The sequence below is a fragment of the Lycorma delicatula genome, chromosome 4 (genome assembly GCF_047948215.1).
Source record: "Lycorma delicatula isolate Av1 chromosome 4, ASM4794821v1, whole genome shotgun sequence".
NCBI lineage: Eukaryota > Metazoa > Arthropoda > Insecta > Hemiptera > Fulgoridae > Lycorma > Lycorma delicatula.
In genome coordinates this window covers 12646126-12667505 of record NC_134458.1, presented here as the reverse complement: position 1 = coordinate 12667505, position 21380 = coordinate 12646126, and the positions used below count along the sequence as shown (strand labels likewise).

The following is a 21380-nucleotide window of genomic DNA, read 5'->3' as shown; positions in this document are numbered from 1 at the left end:
AGTTTACCTTTGCAATTACATCAGGGCAGTGGTAGTGTTTCTGTCCAGGTAGTAATGCTTCTTGAATTTCTTTCCACTTGAATTGCATGTGAATGTGATGAACAAATCTGAGCTATCACAGTGTCAGATGTTAAGATGTTTGTCATTACATCTTGAGCTCGCTCCTGCATATACCATGGACCTCCTGTGAAAGAAGTCAGTAGCGCAACTATTCTTCCCAGATGATCAGCTTGGACATCATGTCTTCCTACAGTGTCTTTCCGATAACTAGTTATCTGCCTTCTTTCTGACCCCGTAGGGGAAGATACCCACCATGTGACAGTTGTGGTTACCACACCACCCCCTCCATACCTAGCCTTTATGGGCTTTACCAGAAGTTATCTTCAAAACCTCGGCAAAAGGCATCTCTCAGCCTTGTTCTTGCCTCAGTCAGGATGCCAATGATGCTAATGCCACATAAAAAATTCTTATTGATTTAATACTATCCCTAAAAAAACAACAAAACTAAAAATAAAATGCATCTTACATTAGTCTCAAACAAGACTAAGTAAGCAAAATAAGGAAAGGAACTGAAATCTACTACCTACCCAAAGGTAAAAGAAGTGAGTTCAACATGCAATTACAATAAAATAGACCCACAACAAAAACTTAGCAACTACAAAACAAATAAAAGAAGAACGCGGTAAAGCCCATACTTCACCCTAAATGCCCTCGGTAATCCTTCTTTTGCGAAATAGTGTATGAAATTCTTAACTATTATCCATTCGGCCTGGTTTCACCAATTGACAAGGAGATCCAGCGCTGACCCGATAATATTGAACCAACAGATAGTCTCCATACACATTATCTCATACTTTGAATAAATGTACAGAACATGATGTACATCGTCCAATTGTCTACATTTCAGATACATTCCTGAGTTCACCAGGCCGAACCTCAGCAGCCTGTCCCAGAAAGTGTCATGGCCAGAAAGATATTGCATCATGTACTTATTCAGATGTACCCAAAAAGCACTTGCAAACTAACAACATCAGGAAAGAGACCATGTGTACAACGTTCACCCTCTGCCTCATCCCATCTGGCCTGCCACAAAGCATAACCATGTTATTCAATTTCCCAAACTTTGTCAGAAGTTAATTCACTTACTGAAAAAGAATTTGGATGATAAGAATAGTTTTTTTATAATCTGAACTTATACTATGTTAAACATGTGGGGGGTAGAGTATATGATTGTTTAAACATAAAAAATGAACTATTCATGATAAAAGGGATGAAAAACAAAATTTTCAAATTAATTCCAAAACATTTTTAGAAGCAAACAATTTTATCTAAGCAAGGGTCACCGAATGATAACAGTGACATTAAATCACAACAAACTTGGTTCAAGGCTGACAAAACTCATTTGCTGTGACTTAGAATAGGGTTTAGTAAGCTCTGCTTCTACCTGCAGTGGTATGCAAGCTTTGATGTAACAATTATGGATCTATGTTAAAAGAATAACACGAAAATAATAAAAAATTATCCTATATAACAAGTTAAGTGCTTTACTACTACTAACTACAATTATTATTCATTAAAACAAAACATATGAACCCTATTTAAAAAAATTCAATTTCAGTAAACCTGGTTTCAGAAAAATATGTTACAACTGTATAAAATCAACAAATTTATATAATTCTAATAAGAAGATAATAATACACAACTTTATTTACCTCAGGATTATCCAGTTCCGTGCTGTAAGCATTTGTTCTAGAGATAGTATTGCTTTCATCAGTCGTCAATGACTGATCATATTGCTGCATAACATCTTTTAGGTTTGTTGTTTTTAGGGTTGATCCAGTAACATTATTATAACTTCGAAGAAGTGAATCATAACTTTGTTGTGGTAAACTAACATCTGTACTTACAGGTGATGATTTTATACCACTGGTTTTACCATGATGTTCTTCAAGTGAACTGACAGCTTTGACGGCATCAATTGGCTGTACTAATTCACTGTTATCAGTACTTTCTGCAACAACTGATGGCGCATTAATCTGCAACTGAAAAATTTCCTCAACTTCTAATTCACTCACATCTCTCGCTAGATCTTCAACTTCTTCACAACTATTTTCAGCATTCATTTTAATCTGTAAAGGAGACTCATTAACAGGTGTACCTAGTATAATTTTGAGAGCTTCTTCTTCATCGACTATCAACTTTGGATTCTTAATACGATTTGTATAACCATATATAGATATCGAATGAGTGGCGCCATCATTTAATTCACTGGAAACATCTTCTTCTGAAGTAAGAGTTTGAGCAACATCGGTACCAGAAGTTATGGGACAAGATCTTAAAGGTGCAGTAGAAATACCTGCCATTAACAATGGCATATTTGTCCAAATATTCAATAGACTAGAATTGCAAGCAAAGCAAAACGAACATGTTTCAATTCCTTCAATAAGCTGTTTAGCCAAATCTAATTTCTCAGAATCTCTCAAAAATGCATTATTATTGTAGTATGGTTTTAATGCAGCATTATCCACAGTCATAGAATATAAGTAACTAGACAGAAGGCATTCATTTAATGCTAAACGAAGCCAAGCTCTACCTCTGCCAACATCAGTTGTCACCTGTGACAAACTACTAATCTAAAAAAGAAATGAACAGTTTGTAAGGAAATAAAATTTATACTTGAAATAAATTGAGTTTAAATGTATGATTACATAATAAAATCAATTTTTCATCCTATAAAATTTTTTTAAAAATTCAGTTTTTAAAAATACATAATAAAATCAATTTTTCATCCTATAAAATTTTTTTAAAAATTCAGTCACCATATCTGCAATGATTATTCCTTTAAAATATTATAATAGGTAATTTAAATTCATGATACCTATTTGATATGACATTTTCAAATTCTATAGAAAATAAAAATTTACCACGTTTTTTCCTAAATATTTACATGCTTGATCAGAGTTCAATTTAAAAAATAAATACTTTAAAACTAATTCTTAAGATTCTGCTAGTATTCCATTAAACTGTGACATCTTAATGTACTATATATCCAAGAAAATATATTTATCAGTAAACATACCACTAAAATTTTTATATCCCTTCTCCTGCAAATCCTACAAATCAAATATCTACAGCAGCAGATTATTTTGCCATTACTGCCTTTTCAAAACACATAATAATTATGTAATTTAAACAGAAACAAGCAGGAACTGATGGCAAATTAAAATTAAGCTGTCATTTTCCATAAAAATTTATACAGATACATGACTGATAAAAATTTCTCACCCTATGAAACCTTTAACAAACAATCTAAGAAAAAGCTTTACCTAATGATCAATGACAAACAAATTTATATTTTCCATTTGCTACAGAGTATTCAGAAAGTTACTGTATACTAACTTTATAGAGTGATAACAATGTTTGATGCAGTAGTGTAGGAAGATAGAAGATAAAACAGTTGCTTTTGGAGCCACAGTGTTTAATAAATGTTAAAGTTGTCAGCAGTGTTTTGGTTCTTTTACATGTAGAATGCATTTTTCTTACTGATTATTTCTTTCATAAAGGTGAATAGATATTGTGAAGCAGAAGTTTTCTCAGCAATTTTCAAAATCCCTCATCTTACATCACAATGCAGTTTGAATTCTTATAAAAGGTTCTGTGAACTAATCCCCAATCTCAGATACCAAATGCAATGGAACACAGTATATACCGAATAAACAGAAGCAACTAGAGATTCTGGATGCTGTTAAATAAGTTAATTAAAATAAGTTTTTTTAAAGTGAGAATAGAAGCACAAAATCAATTTGCAACTGCACAAAATAAATAAAACTGTAAGATAGACATCAAAGTTTTCCATAGTGAATAAAAATTACAAGAAAGTGATGATAAAAAAGACTACATTAAGGTGAACAGTTTCATTCAAGATAAATTGTAAGCTACATCCTTTACAATCTGTTTGGATATAATAATTCCCACATTAAAAGATTTTGGTCATCACAGAATCCTCATAATTCACACGACTGGCTTGTAAGTTAAAATTGGAGTGAAAGGTTAAATTTTCTACAAGTTGCATTGCCAACTCTCATATTGTTTGAAGAGAAAGTGACCAGTTTGAAATTTTTTAAACACACTTAAGCTGTGGACTCAGAAGTAGAGATACATTACAGTAAGTTTCAATAAGATTCCACTATAGAATACACAAGCGTATCAATAACATTCTCATACTGTCTGTGAAGATCAAGTAATCTGAAGGGGCTTGTAGCATCTTGAGAACCAGATATGAATTCACTAGATTTCTTATTGTGTGGAGTAGCAGAATAAACAGTGCATAGCAACTACATGTCCTTTAATAACTGAAATTCAAGATAACTGTATACCATTACAAATATAAATTATAAATAAAATAATAAATCTAATCATCTGCAAACATCTATTATCTATTAGTTTTTGTAATTATTAAGCAATAAATTTTAGCGAACAATAATGTTCTGAACACTCTGTATTATAACAGTATTTTTTTATGGATGTAACAACTTACCCTTATATTAAAACTGGGCAGTTTTATACTAAACCAACTGAAAAAGCTTTTTACAATCTTTTCAATATTATGATTTCTGAATATAAGAACAATGGTATTTTCATGCTGTTCTAGCTCATGTCAATGAAAAAAGCCTAAATCAACATAAGCTGGGAAATTATGACAATTATTAACAAATTTTAATATAATGTATTCTAGTGTAAATAATACATGTATTTAGTATTGCAATTTATTTAGTATTTAGAATACACTGATAATAAATGTATTTTAGTAATGAAAATGCATCACAGCATGAATCCCCAAACAGCAAACTAATATGTAATTAAACAAATCTAATACTAATTGCATTTTATAAAAATTAGCATTATTCTATTATCTATTATTTTATATTAATATTTTCTATACAAATAATTTTTAATTACATTGTAGATTGAACAAATTATAAAAAAATATAAATCTTATTAAATGCTACAAACTGCTACCATTCACAGTATGCAACTCTGACAGTACTTTTATGAAATTTAAGGAAAAAATCAGTAAGCATCATATAGAATTTTCACATAATCATAAATATAATTTGGCATAAGATAAAAGAACCTTTTCTTTCTTTCATGAATTATCTGCAAAGCTACTCTCCCTCTTCATCATTCAATAATCTTTTGCTGTTATTAAGCATCACTCGCTCTCACAAATATTACACTCTTGAGTAATATTTGCGACATTTTATTTAACAAATGTACAGAATTTTCCAGACAATATAGTTAACACTGAAATCCCAAGAAACTTGTTCTAAGGATGATCATTTACGTTAGATCCATAGGCTGATCAGAATAATAATTTGAATAAGCTAATCAAAATAATCATTGAATATCATCACACCCCACAGAACCTTTCTGCAGAAAATGGATCAGCCACCACCTTCATTTCACATACAAGGCAAAGGAGGCTATAGATGGAATTACTCAGAAGAGTGATTATCTTTAGGTTAGTCAGAAGACTCAGCTTCCTAATTTCATGTCGCAATAAACAGCCCCTGTAATGCCCAGCATGTCTGTTGGGTAAAGGCCAGTTTCTAGTCTCATTGTTAAAGAAAAGGCTATCTATATTGTGATGCTATTTATATGAATATGTGCTTATGATATTTTCAAATTGTACGGAGCTAAACCAATTTTACTGAGAACTTCATCTAGAACATGATAAAAACTCGTATGGTAAAATATAAACCAAGAAAAAGTTGTTACAAACCTGTCTAATAACATCTCTATGTGAAAATATAAGAAGAGGTGCCCAAAAATTAGGATCAGGTCGCTGTTCGAGATCAGTAACAATCACTTGTGACATTCTGTTCATTAAAGTTTCTTTCAAGCCATGAATAAAGATAGCTTCCAGTACTGTAGACAAAAAGCTGGCTGAAGTATCACTGTTACTTTCAGCCGGTCTAACATCCGCTTGTACTTCCTTCACTGCAATAACCAACTGTGATAACAAAGCATCCTTCACAATATTATCATCACTTTGTCTAAAAAATGAGTCCATTGTTATTTTTGTATCTATCAACTTAAATCAGATTTTAAAATTGTACAACCATTTATAAACACACACATAAAGATCAGGAATTCCTAAATTCTGGGTATATGCCAGAAATGCCATTAATTATAACGGCATTAACCCATGTTTCAATAATAATTCAGTAGTTTCCATCAACGCACTACCTTCTCTAATCACTTTGAACTTCCCTTGAATGCTTAAATCAACAATAGTCGAACCAGCTCTACTCAAAGAAGATTGTTCTAGATTTCCTCCATCAAATACAGCAGACAAATGAGGCCAAACAGGCATAAATTCACAAGGTACTAAGGTGCTTGGATTATTACTTATGTTTGCACTGGTTAGTGCTAAAGGTCGACCTAACCTATTAACAATTTCTTGTATAAGCCAATAACATGGTATACGTATTCCAACCTTATCTGTATTTGGATTAAGTGATGGGTTTAAAAGGTGAGTTCTTTCTAAAATTATTGTCACTGGTCCAGGTAAGAGATCTGTGAAAAGCTCAGATGGTATATTTGTTACAACACCCCAACTACTAATATTTTCAATTTTATCTAGACAAATCGCTACTGGTTTTTTTAAATCCCTTATCTTTATCTGATACAAAGCCTTTACAGCCTCATCATTCTGAACATCACATGCAAAGCCATAAACTGTGTCTGTTGGAAGTGCTATAACTCCACCATCTTCTACAAAATTAACAGCAAGTTCAACAGCGTCTTGTTTTACGTCTGCAAGCCTAACAAAAACAAACATATTCTCAATTAGCAACTGTCATTTTGACAAACTTAAATAAACAGTATTAATGTTTCAAATGTTATCCAGTTTTTTTATTCTACTGAAATAATTAAGTTAATATAATTAATATTAATCACCAAATTTATAAAAACTAAAATAAATTTAAAAAATTTATTCACATAACACCCATTCCTTCATACAGAAATAACTACAATTTTCTAAGGTTATTTTATATCGGCAAGTTCATTCATTCAATACCACATGTAAGTTCAAGTGCCATTAAATCATATCAAAATAAAACCATTACTATAAAAAAAACCATATAAGAATAACAATTAATCCCATTTTTACCTCTATACAGAAGTTTAATATTTGGTTTACAGTGTGGAATGCCCCAGTAAAGGGCAATATTTAGAAAAAATGTACTGTATTATAATAAATATAATGTAACAATCTTTAAAAAGAAAAAATAGTTTCAAAGATTGTGTCACCTTATATTTGAATCCACCACTTGTAAAATATAATTGTAGAGACAAATTAATATCACATATGAATATTATGATAATTTTTTTATTAATTTCAATACATATATTTTTAATCACTCTTCACTTAAAGTGAAATTGTGGAAAGACAAAAAGAAAAACAATTTCCATTAAAAATATTTGCGTACAATAACTTCAAGTATGATTTTGTAATAAACAGTAACCAAAATTACAACCTTTTATTATAACTACACTTCTTTCCTAATTACTAAATGATAACATAATATCTTTCAATGTTTATTTTAGAAGCTCAGTTTACTGTTTTAGTTTTATGTGTTTTTCACAACAAATAAGAGAACTTACTCCATAAGTTAGTTATTGTTAAGTTAAAAAAATGAGTGATGAAATTAGAGATAGTACTGAAGGGCAAGTCGATTTGGGTCTCTGATAAATTACAATTCCAATTTTACATTAACAGTTGTTGGTGAAGCTGAAAGAACAAATAACTACAAACTTTCAATAAAGTATAATGCTACAGTAACTGACATTAGACAATGGTGACAGCAGAAAAATCAATTATTAATATGTCATTCAACAAGAAAAGCATTTCAGGATACTAACAAAGAGTGGTACAAGGAAGTAAATAAAAAGAAGTGGCTGAATGCATAAATTGAAAGCATTAGTTTGAACAATAATACAGTTAATGAACAAAAGAAAAAATAAAGACATTTAATTTAGCAACACTTAAATTTTCATAAATACTTTCATAAAATATTTTTATTTTTATTTTTTATTTATTTTTTTTTTTTCATAAAATATTGTCATAAATCTTATTTTATATGATTTCATGGAAAAATAACTAACACTGGAAAACTACAGTAGAAATTTAAACATTTTACACATACCTATAAATTTACAAGCCTTATATATAACATTAACAATTATTACACAATAGTTGGAGAGACTGGAATGCAAGCATCGGAAAAGGCAAGAAAGAAAATATTGTAGGTGAATATGGGCTGGGCAAAAGATATGAAAGAGAGGGACCAACTAATTAAGTTTTGCACAAAGTATAATTTAGTAATTGCCAATATCTGGTTTAAAAATCATAATAGAAGAATATACACATGGTAAAAGCCAGGTGATACTGCAAGGTATCACCACATAGATTATATCATGGTTAAGCAAAGATTTACAAATCAACTCGTCGACTGCAAAGCATATCCAGGAGCAGATACTGATAGCGACCAAAATTTAGTGATAATGAAATGTAGATTGGGGTTTAAAAACCAACAGAAAAAGTGCCAGATGGATTGGTGGAATTTAGAGAAGCTTGAGGAACAGGAGGTAAAGAAGATTTTTGAGGAGGACATCGCAAGAGGTCTGGGTAAAAAAGATAAGTTAGGAAGTGCAGAAGAATGGGAGAATATAAAAAAGGAAATTCTTAAATCAGCAGAAGAGAACTTAGGCGGAACAAAGAGAACTGGTAGAAAACCTTGGATATCAGAGGATATATTGCAGCTGATGGAAGAACGTAGAAAATATAAGTATGCTAGTGATGAAGAAAAAGGAATTATCAACAATTAAGAAATACTACAAACAGGAAGTGTAAGCTAGCAAAAGAAGAGTGGATTAAAGAAAAGTGTTCAGAAGTGGAAAGAAAAGGCATTTGATAACATAGACGAATAAAAGGTTTAGAATTTAAAAAAATTTAGAGTTCAAGTATAAAAATTGCTAACATTTATAGGAACCAAACCGCAACAGTAAAGATTGAAAAACATAAGAAAGAAGCAGTAATAAAAAAGTGAGTCCGACAAGGATGTTCCCAATCCTTATTACTTTTTAATCTTTACATAGAACTAGCAGTTAATGATTTTAAAGAACATTTTTAAAAGTGGGAAACCTTTGATTTGACAACTTCTTTCCATAATCTTGAGTTATTGTAGTCCAGTTTTGATGTTAAAAACTGGACCACAATAAATTCATATGAGTTTACAGGAAGTTGCATCGATTCGAGCAAATTCAGATATGAGGAAATTTCATTAATAAATTTGGTTTAAGTACCTGCGGATTCTCTTTTCATAGAATCTGATCTTAAAATGCACACAACATTATGAAATGCAATAATATATTTGTTATCTAATCATGTTTTTAATAATTCTAGAGCATTAACATAATTTTCATTTGTTATTAGTAGATTTTTAATGATATCTAACTAAGGCTTTAACCTTCAAAGAGGAATGTAAATAGTGTAATTTTTTAATATTAGATATATCATCTCTATTATGTACTAAATCAATAAGTATATTAAAACAGTGCTGCCACTCTAACACATTAACTCTAAATAAAGATATATTAATGGGTTGTAGTTACGTTTGTTTAAATGTTATATTTGAACTAAATTCTTGATTATTATTTATTAAATGTTGCAATTTGGACTCTATAGTACACAAATCTTCTTCGACTTGTATAAGATCCGAAGCTAAAACATCAACAAAATATTGCAATTCAATTTCTGATTGAATGGTGTCATATTTGCTTTGCAATTTTCCTTATTTTAATTTGTAAGGTAGGAATATCTAGACTACTTAAAAATAGGGCAATAGACAAATTCAATTAATAAGAGTAATAAAAATGGTGAGAATTTATAAAGAGTAACAAAAAAAGTAAAGTAAAAAAAGTAAGTAAAACAAATTGTTAGGGATATAGGATGTATGGAGTATACCGAAATGAAACGACTAGCACTAGGTAGGTAATCTTGAGAGTTGCATCAAACCAGTCAGTCAAATAGCTGAGGACAAAAAAAAATATTACACTGATTTATTTAATCAAAAACAGAAAAAAAAACAATATTTTTTTATTATAATTATTTACATAATTATTTACCTTTTTATAATATATATATATATATATAAAATAAACTAAATAAAGCTCAATCATTTTTTTTCACAAAATAAGTCAAAAGTTTAAAAAAACGTCATCAATAAATATCAAATTTTAAAAACAAATTGTCATTTAAAACTACTTTTATGGAAATAAAAACATACATAATTTTGATTGTACATAAAATTATCTCATAATTTTTGAATAATTATTACACAAAATCCTTTTCTTGAAACAAATTAATTGATTGAAAGTTAAATAAAATATATATTAAAAAAAAAGACTTACTTAAAATATTTCATTTTATACTCTTACTTACACTTGCTCAAATGAACTGATGAAATTTATAAACACTGAAAATTACAATCAAATATTAGATAATAAATATTATATGATTTGATAAACATGTCATTAAAACACTATGGAACTCGAGAGATAATGACTGCATAACATTATAAAAAACTAAAATTACATAATAGGTCCATAGCAAAGTTATTTACTCAATAATACACAAATTATTACCAAACACTTGCAATCGGTAAATAAAACAATTTTTTTTTCAAATTTTCTTAATTAACTGATGTTTAAACTTTTGCATATCTTAAAAAATTATGCTATGTAAAATTGATAAAATTACCTGAAACAAATACTCAACATTTACTGATGTTTCATCAGAAGCTACAGAAAATTATTAATAACTTAATTCACCAAATTTTTAAGTGTTGATATAACTGTTTTACTTGAATGACATATTGTTCACGTATGCACAACTGCCAATACACATACAATAATAATAAGTAAATTTCTATGTACATTAACTTACGATCAGTGCTACTATTACACCCGTTTCAGTTCCATAAAAACTTATTTTCAATACTTATTTTTACAATATGTTGTAAAAATTCATTATTGGGTATGCTTTAAAAGATGTGTATAAATCATTTACTCCCTCTATGAATCATGAAACCTTACCATTGGTGAGGGGGCTTGAGTGCTCAGTGATACAGAGTAGCTGGACCGAAGGTGCAACCATATCGGACAGGTATCTGTTGAGAGCCAGACTAAGGAATGAATCCTGAAAGAGGGCAGCAGCTCTTTCAGTAGTTGTTAAGACGTTTGTTTAGTTCAGGACGACTTAAACGGCCATATCAACATCATTCAGTTCTCTGAGTACTGCGCAGCTGAAAGCAATGGAAAACTACAGCTGCTTTTTTTTTCCAAGAAAATGTAGCTCTCTGCATTTTCATATAGCAATGATGGAGGCGCCTTCCTTGGTAAAATATTATGGAGGTAAACTAGTCCTCCGTTCGGATCTCCAGATGGGGGACTACTAAGGAAGGGGTCACCAGAAAATTAAAAAGTAACATTCTACGAGTCGGAGCGTGGAATGTTAGAAGTTTAAAAAAGGTTGGTAGGTTAGAAAATTTAAAGAGGGAAATGGATAGGATAAATGTAGATATAGTAGGAATTAGTGAGGTTCAATAGAAAGAGAAAAACGACTTTTGGCCAGGTGATTTTAGAATAATTAACTCAGCTTCAAATAATGGGCAGGCAGAAGTTGGTTTCAAAATGCATAGCGACAGAATCATTGTAATAAGGACAAAATCAAAACCTAAATCGACAATGATTGTTAATGTCTATATGCCTACACGCACCCATGATGATGATGAGGTAGAGTGTGTATAAGAAGAAACTGACGAAGCAATTAAACACATAAAAGAGGATGAAAATTTAATAATAGTTGGAGATTGGAATACAAGCATTGGAAAAGGCAAGGAAGGAAATATTGTGGGTGAATACAGGCTGGGCAAAAGATATGAAAGAGGGGGACCAACTTATTAAGTTTTGCACAAAGTATAATTTAGTAATTGCCAATATCTGGTTTAAAAATCATAATAGAAGAATATACACATGGAAAAAGCCAGGCGACTCTGCAAGGTATCACATAGATTATATCATGGTTAAGCAAAGATTTAGAAATCAACTCATACACTGCAATACTTACCCTGGAACAAATATTGATAGTGACCATAATTTAGTAATAATGAAATGTAGATTGGGGTTTAAAAACCTGAAGAAAAGGTGTCAGATGAATCGGTGGAATTTAGAGAAGCTTGAGGAAGAGGAGGTAAAGAAGTTTTTTGAGGAGGACATCGCAAGAGGTCTGAGTAAAAAAGATAAGGTAGAAAATGTAGAAGAAGAATGGGAGAATGTTAAAAAGGAAATTCTAAAATCTGCAGAAGCAAACTTAGGCAGAATAAAGAGAACTGGTAGAAAACCTTGGGTTTCAGACGATATATTGCAACTGATGGATGAACGTAGAAAATATAAGAATGCTAGTGATGAAGAAATTAAAAGGAACTATCGACAATTAAGAAATACTATAAACAGGAAGTACAAACTAGCGAAAGAAGAGTGGATTAAAGAAAAGTGTTCAGAAATGGAAAGAGAAATGAACATTGGTAAAATAGACAGAACATACAGGAAAGTTAAGGAAAATTTTGGGGTACATAAATTAAAATCTAATAATGTGTTAAACAAAGATGGTACACCAATTTATAATACGAAAGGTAAAGTCGATAGGTGGGTGGAATATATTGAAGAGTTATATGGAGGAAATGAATTAGAAAATGGTGTTATAGGGGAAGAAGAGGAAGTTGAAGAGGATGAAATGAGAGAAACAATACCGAGATCTGAATTTAAGAGAGCACTGACAGGCTCCTGGATTAGATGGAATATCTGTAGAATTACTGCGCAGTGCAGGTGAGGAAGTGATTGATAGATTATACACACTGGTGTGTAATATTTATGGAAAAGGGGAAGTTCCATCAGACTTCAAAATAAGTGTTATAGTCATGATAGCAAAGAAAGCAGGAGCAGATAAATGTGTAGAATAGAAGTGCAGATAGAAGTGTTACGAGAAGACCAATTTGGTTTCAGGAAAAGTATAGAGACAAGGGAAGCAATTTTAGGCCTCAGATTAATAGTAGAAGGAAATTAAAGAAAAACAAACCAACATACTTGGCGTTTATAGACCTAGAAAAGGCATTCGATAACATAGACTGGAATAAAATTTTCAGCATTTAAAAAAAATTAGGGTTCAAATACAGAGATAGAAGAAAAATTGCTAACATTTACAGGAACTAAACAGCAACAGTAATAATTAAAGAACATAAGAAAGAAGCTGTAATAAGAAAGGGAGTCCGACAAGGATGTTCCCTATCCCCGTTACTTTTTTATCTTTACATAGAACTAGCAGTTAATGCTGTTAAAGAACAATTTAGATTTGGAGTAACAGTACAAGGTGGAAAGATAAAGATGCTATGATTTGCTGATGATATAGTAATTCTAGCTGAGAGTAAAAAGGATTTAGAAGAAACAATGAATGGCATGGATGAAGTAATACGCAAGAACTATCGCATGAAAATAAACAAGAACAAAATGAAAGTAATGAAATGTAGTAGAAATAACAAAGTTGGACCAATGAATGTGAAAATAGGAGGAGAAAAGATTATGGAGGTAGAAGAATATTGTTATTTGGGAAGTAGAATTACTAAAGATGGACGAAGCAGGAGCGATATAAAATGCCGAATAGCACAAGCTAAACGAGCCTTCAGTCAGAAATATAATTTGTTTACATCAAAAATTAATTTAAATGTCAGGAAAAGATTTTTGAAAGTATACGTTTGGAGTGTCACTTTATATGGAAGTAAAACTTGGACAATCGGAGTATCTGAGAAGAAAAGATTAGAAGCTTAAAATGTGGTGCTATAGAAGAATGTTAAAAATCAAATGGGTGGATAAAGTGACAAATAAAGAGGTGTTCCGGCAAATAGATGAAGAAAGAAGCATTTGGAAAAACATAGCTAAAAGAAGAGACAGACTTATAGGCCACATATTAAAGCATCCCGGAATAGTCGCTTTAATATTGGAGGGACAGGTAGAAGGAAAAAATTGTGTAGGCAGGCCACGTTTGGAATATGTACAACAAATTGTTAGGGATGTAGGATGTAGGGGTATACCGAAATGAAATGACTAGCACTAGATAAGGAATCTTGGAGAACTGCAATAAACCACTCAAATGACTGAAGACAAAAAAAAATCATTTAATCATATTTTATGGAATAATTATTAAAAAGCCAAAGTGAAGATTGGAAAGATAAAAGAATTTTACTCAAATAAGGAGTGTACAAACTTATTGTTTGACTCTTTTTTTTTTTTAATATGAAAAAAAAAACAAGAGTTCCATCTTCTCCAATTTTGTTCAATTGACCATAACTGAACAGGTCACCTTCCAACACTGAAACGAAGATGTTGAAATAACTGTTCTTAATTCTCACGAAAGGGTATGGAAGATAAATAACTTCATAAAGTTTTTATAATAAAACTGCAATATATGTATAATTTCTACTAGAAGACAAGTAGCCACACTTGCACAAATACAAACATAAATCAATTACGTATATGCTCATATAATATAACACCAGCGAATATGTATTTTTAAATTTAAACAGTAATTAATAGTAGTCTTCAGTTTATTTGGATCATTCGAGTTTACTTTATTAATAATATCTGTAATTACTAACATGATATAAAAAAATAATAATTAAGAGATAGTCAGTTCAATAAATGGTTTTTAATAAATTAAGAGTGAAGAAAAATGTACTAAATTTGAATTTATTGTAGTATTTTTTTTTCTAATTATTGAACAAAAAAAAAGAAAACACTTTCTAAACACTTTACAAAATTTTCATATCAAACAAGTCATGGAAAAAGATAATAAAAGAAAAAAAAGGCAAAAAAGGATGAAAATTAACAACTATCAATGATTCAATATAACCATCATGCATGATATTATCAATGGTAACTATCTGCCCTAAGGTAGGTCCTTTGCATCATGTCAATCTCCAATCTTCTCTATTACTAGCAAACTTGATCGTGATATCTCCCATTTTATTTCTGGTCATCTATAATATTTACTATTTTCCAGCCTCTCTGTACTGCACCTTCTAACAATCCTTCTAGCATTGTTTTAATTAATTCTTCTATCATACGTTCAAGTAAGATAGCTTTCCTATTTTGAAATGTCCTGATTAAGTTTCTATTCTTGTTAACTCTCCTTAATACTTTTTCATTTTTCACTTTGTTCTTTAAATCTTCATTCAACTCCTCAATACCCACATTTTAGATATCTACACCATTTCTTTTTCCCTTTTTCAGAATTTTCATATTCAATCCATACAGAAGTACACCCTAAATACAATGCTTTACAAGATGCATTCAACACAACTCAATCTTACTACATAACAGCTATTTCTGTTAAATACTTAATATAGCCATTACTATTCTCAATTTTACTTTGTTTTCACTTTTGCTATCTTCTGTTAATATGGTGCCTAAGTATTTGTACAGTTTTACTTATTCAATTCTACCTTCTTTTATACATATTCACTGCTTACTGTTTCCTAACCTCATTACTTTAGCTTACTAGCATTAATTTTCATCCCATATTCTTTATAATTCTTCTAATTTTGGAATCATTTGTTAAATATTCTGTCCTATCCTTCATCTCCTTTGTAAAAAAAGGAAAAAGAAAACACCTTTTCTGCAAACCTTATATAATTTATCCTCCTTCCTCCAACTCAAATTCCTTCATCTTCTTCAAGACACTTTTTATCATATCTTCAATAAACAATATGGTCGATGACAGGCAGCACTCTTACCTTACTCCTCTTCCTAAGTTAAACTACTTAGTTCGAGCATCCTTTATTTTCATAGCTGTTTTCTAATCCAAGTAAATGCTTTAATTAACCTTAACTTTCCAATTTATTCTATGGCTTCATAATATGTCCATTACTTTATCCCATTTAACATGGTAAATTTTTTTTCTTCAGTTTCTGTAAAACATGAACTTATTCCTTTACCTTTTTCCACATAACTTTCATCAATAGTTCTTATTAGTCTAACTGTATCCTTTACTCCTTTCCCATCCTGAATCCATATTATACTTCTGTAAACATTTGCTGCATTTTTTAACTCGTCTTCAGTTTGGAATTTTCAAAATATTTTTATTGGATATGAAATTAAACTAACTGTCCTACAATCATGATGCTTTACTGCACCATGCTTTTTTGGAATTGGCATCAACATTGAGTTAAGAACATCTTCTGGCCAAACACCACTATTGTAGATTATAGCATAAAGTTTTACCATATCTTTTTATTTCCACATCTAATCAATCTTTTTAATTAAGACATTTAATCATTTCTATTGGCAGCTCATCTACTCCCAGCTGTTCTATTCTTCTTTTACTGCTCGTATATTTTCCTGTTTTATTTAAAAGAGAAAGATTACGCTACCAATTGCATATGTGTCTTTACTATGTAACTTCATTCCTTTCAGACTCTGTTGTTCATAGACTATTTCTGTCAACTTGCTTAAATTTCTTTTATTTTACTTAGTTTCTGAGAAGAACTGATTTCCCAACTAAACAATCATTACCGACATATCAAATTACTCCCACTATTTCACCAACCAGTTCCAGTATTTTTTATTATAATTGTATTATTTAAATATAAATTAAAACATGTAACTTAGATAAATTTCCTTTTTCTCACAATAAACTGAAAGCACACATTAAAAATAGTTAAATTAAAAACTTACCAATATTTATGGAAAGTTTTTTTAAAATAACAAAAAAGGAAAAACACAAAAATTATAAAACTGACCCAAGGACTAAAGAGGAGACTCTTAAGAAACTAACATTTAATCAATAAAGCAACCTTTATTTTTATTCATATGATATATTACAACCGGATTTATAAGAGAAACATTATATTTATTCCCACTCTTTCCTGTTTCTCAAAGTTTACTTTTTACAGCTATCAAGCCCAACATAATTATTCTTTAACATCTATCAATTAACACGACGTAACTGTTTAAAAATATCAACTTTAATTACAAAACTGATATTATTTTCTACAGGAAAAGAGTACTCAGAACTTTATGTCTTAACACATACATAAATTGTGTGAATGTATTTTTTTAATCTTATTTGGCATTACAGATCCTGTTTTGTCAAATTTATTAGTTATTGTATCTTGTTAACTAATAAAAATTAACTTCTGCACTGAACATTACACTCGCAAAGAAGTAACTGTTCATTATTCTATTCCATATCATACTGAAATAACTATAAAAACATGACACATCATGGCAATGGTTATTTACAGGAGTGACATCTTACTCAGCTTACATACAAACATATACTCTTTTTATTAATACCAAAATTATAGTTTGAGTGATAAAATTTAAATGTACAATAAAAACAAATTTTTCCAACATTAGTGGAATCCTTCATACACAGTTTTCACTGAAGATCTTGTTGGCCTCTGAGTAATTTCTGACAACAGTAACATACAAAACAGTGAAAACATATTCATCAAACATTTCACAGACATAAGAAAATTGTTTATATGATAATCAGAAACTAGATTCAGGTAATATTTTTTTTCAATTATACATAATGTCGAGTTTTCAAATGGACCAATTCATACACATCACCGTGTGGTGGGGCTGCTTATTTTTTACTGAATTATATGGAAAATATCATGAATATTGAGGGAAAGTTTTGTTATACTAAGCCCAACTGCTGCTAATCAGGAACCCTTTAACTAGAAAACATAGGTAGACCCCAAATGCAACTCCATAAGGGGAATTTACTGGTCAAGCATAATTTGAAAAAATTTCAACCAATTCTATTTTATAATAAACATGTATGACTATGTTAAAAAAAAGCTGGCAAAATGTTATAAAGCATAAATAACATCATAGCTCAATGCTATACTGTTTAAATGTCAACAAAAAATCAAGAATCACAAAATATATTTTTTCATGAACATATTAACTAATTACCCAATAAAAAAGTCACTAACTAAGAACTACAGACAATTTAATATTCAACATTAATTATTTTATATTCTACACTATATATAAACAGTATTACAAACTGTCTTGTTAGATATTCCATTCTGTATTAATTTCTGATTATGCTGTGGCTAATATGTATTATATTACGTAAGTACAGGCATAATTTAAGTTTTTATATTTATCATTACTAAAATTTGACCCTCACTAATGCTAACATCCAAAAAACAAGCTAGATAAAACGTATTCTATAGAATTAAAATACCTCTAGCATGAATTAATGAAAAATTAATGTTACTTTATAATCAAATAAATTATTTAAAAGTGGAAGCTATGTATAATTAGTACATGCATGTATGTAATTACATCTACTATTGTAGTATACGTGTGATTATGGGCATTAAATTAATTAAAACAAAAAACTATCTGAAATTCGATGGCATAAAATGTATGTCTGCACGGCACTAATCACAAATATTTTTTTTATTTAAATTTTGTTTGGTTACTTAAGTCATTAGTAAAAACTGCATCAAACACACTACCTTAATTTTGTAATTACTTTTACTGATTGTATTTCGGTATTTAATTCAACAAAACCCTATACGCAAATTTCATAGGTTATGTTATACGTAAAAACACAATCGCTCATAAAATAGACTAATATAACTTTTCTTCAAGATGTCATTAAATTCCCATACATTCAAACAACATAAAACGTATCAAAAATTTAAATTTAAATATTTATTTTACCTGTGGAAGTAATTAATCACTATTTAATAAAAGAAACACAACATTAAAATTTGGAACTAATGTAAATACTTTCAGCAGTAATATTTAACGACTGCACAAACGCAACAAAGAATAATTTTGACAAACTAAAGAAGAAAAATCGTTCATATTGTTATTTTCATTGATAACTATTCATTTTACTACACAACTGACCGACAGTCGGATGTAGTAAATATTTTCGAGAACAAGTCGCTCTACTGAAAGACATGTCTCCTATGATTGCAGTTTTACTCGTACGGTATGAACAACCCAATCTTCTTAAATAGTCAAAAAAAACCGTCGAATAAAAATAATAAATACAGATAAACTTATATTCTGATCAGTATATGATATAGATCTTTATAATATGAATTATAAAAAAACCTTTGCTAGAATTATATAGAAACAATATTGTTTGCTAATGTTTTGCTATTTGTTTGCAATTAAATTTTACGTAATTTTTATTTATATATATAAAATTTGACTTAACCTTTATATATGTATACAAATAGATAACACTAGTCAAAAAATAAACATTTGTGTACCTGAAATCATACATGGTGATTTTAACTAATTTTGGGGTACTGAAGTTACCCAAAGTTAGGGTTGGTCTAGTGGTGAACGCGTCTTCCCCGGCTGGAAGCCGAGAGTTACAGCGTTCAAGTCTTAGTAAAGCTAGTTATTTTTACATGGATTTGAATGCTAGATCGTGGATACCGGTGTTCTTTGGCGGTTGGGTTTCAATTAACCACACATCTCAGGATTGGTTGAACTGAGAATGTACAAGACTCTACACTCATACATATCATCCTCTGAAGTATTATCTAATTGGTAGTACCGGAGGCTAAACAGGAAAGAGAAAGAAGAAGGGGTACTGAAGTCAAAACATTTATCAGAATTTGTGTAAATATTTCATCTTTTTTAGATACATACTTTTTATTTACCAGTAAATGCATAATCACTCTGAAATCAATATTAAAAAAAAAAAATATTTATGGGTACTCATTTAAAATTTGTTTAAATCAACTAAATTTGCATTTATTCAAACACATAAATTTAAATACATTACTACAGTTTTAAAATAACAGTTTCTAAAATTCTAAATCATTGGAAATGTCTTTAAAATAACAGTTTTTAAAAGTTTAAATCACTAGAATTCTTGTACCTTTAATTTTTAAAATATGTTGACAAACGTTTTCACTTGTAAATTGTTTGATCAGTTTTTCTAAACAAAAACCAACAATAGTCACCCATCATTCCAGGATCTCATCTTCCTTGGTACCTATGCTCCATGGTCAGAATATCCTGATGAAAACACTCCTAGCTCATCACTGACAGAGCCCAAATTTTCAGGAATAACATCTAAATGGGAGTGTAGGAAATAAATTTTCAATGACATCCTACATCCTAAATATTTGCAGTTTTCTAACAGCTTATTAAAAAACAAAAAACAACATAGTTTTCATCTTTTCTGTTGCTTAAAAAACTACAAACAATATATTTGAAGGACTTTCATGCAGCTAGTACATATTAACTAAAGTATATTGTAAAAAGTTGAGTCCTTAAGCAAGTTCTTGATTTGCAGACCAATAAATATACCCTCCTTGAGCTTATCATCACTCAATTTAGGAAAACTTATTTTAAAATGTTAAATCCTGGTCCATCTTTGCCTAGTGCCATTACAAAATTTTTCATGATCCCAAGTTTTATGTAAAGTGGCAGCAGTATGATTTTACCACTTTTAATTAATGATAAATGCTTAACATTTTTTCACCAGCCACAAAGTTCTGCCGCAATGGTCAGTTCTTTAATTGATAATGACTTTTTGTATCACAGCTATTGCAAAGACAAAGGAAACAACAATATTTTTTAAACCAAGAAATAACGCAAGCACTTTCAGATCACTGAAAACTTTCCACATATGCTTTTTGTATTTTATTGGTTCTAATATTGCTGCCATAGTTTCATACGTTTTTTCATGTCAACTGCATGAGCTAATGGAATGGGTGGCTGTTTGTTACCATTATACAATAAAACTGCTTTCATGCTAACATTAGAAGTCAATAAAAAGATGCCATTCTTCAGGAATATGCTGAATTCCATGCTCTTTCATCAGGCCATCGATATCAGTATCAAAGCATAATGAATTTTTCATAGTAAAATAAGTTGAAAGAGTTTTATTTCATGTTCTAAACATAGTAACTTTTGTGTTTTTCACTAAAAGATTCCACTGTGGCAGTCTAGACCCCAGAAGTTCAGCTTGCTGCTTTGATAACTTTAAATAACTAAATCATTAAGTTCATGTTGTTGAATTAAATGAAGAGATTTTTCAGCAGATACAGGAAGAAATTCTTCAACATCCTCTACATCATCTGTTTCATTTTCAGATTGTTCTTCTAGCAATGTCAGATTAGATAGTGGTACAGGTACAAGTAACTCCTCTCTGTGTGGTACTGGCTTTATAGCTGAGGATACATCTGCATATTTTATGAACT

The 21380-nt window shown here is 30.1% G+C and overlaps 2 protein-coding genes across 7 annotated transcripts in view; both read right to left on the bottom strand.

Moving 5' to 3' along the window:
* The window catches only part of Plekhm1 (Pleckstrin homology and RUN domain containing M1), a 57482-nt gene extending 51409 nt beyond the window's left edge, over nucleotides 1–6073 (bottom strand). For both annotated transcript variants that reach the window (XM_075362336.1, XM_075362337.1), the window contains exons 1-2: nucleotides 5783–6073; nucleotides 1713–2633 (exon numbers count right to left, since the gene is read on the bottom strand). In XM_075362336.1, the coding sequence (XP_075218451.1) occupies nucleotides 1713–2633; nucleotides 5783–6073 (1212 nt within the window). The remainder of the gene's footprint in view (nucleotides 1–1712; nucleotides 2634–5782) is intronic.
* A 117-nt stretch (nucleotides 6074–6190) lies between these two features.
* LOC142323121 (threonylcarbamoyl-AMP synthase-like) lies at nucleotides 6191–19534 on the bottom strand. 5 transcript variants are annotated; one of them, XR_012756026.1, is made up of 3 exons: nucleotides 18868–19138; nucleotides 11164–11372; nucleotides 6697–6827 (listed from the first exon to the last, which is right to left on the bottom strand). XR_012756026.1 is itself a non-coding variant. In XM_075362339.1 (2 exons), exons 1-2 carry the CDS (start codon nucleotides 19442–19444, stop codon nucleotides 6191–6193), a joined length of 651 nt encoding a protein of 216 aa, XP_075218454.1. In that variant the 5' UTR covers nucleotides 19445–19534. The 5 variants fall into 5 exon arrangements, 1 of the variants encoding a protein (XP_075218454.1); XR_012756024.1 differs by lacking the exon at nucleotides 11164–11372 and adding an exon at nucleotides 10511–10544 and having other exon boundaries at nucleotides 6730–6827; XR_012756025.1 differs by lacking the exon at nucleotides 11164–11372 and adding an exon at nucleotides 10034–10099 and having other exon boundaries at nucleotides 6757–6827.
* Nucleotides 19535–21380: the final 1846 nt, after the last annotated feature.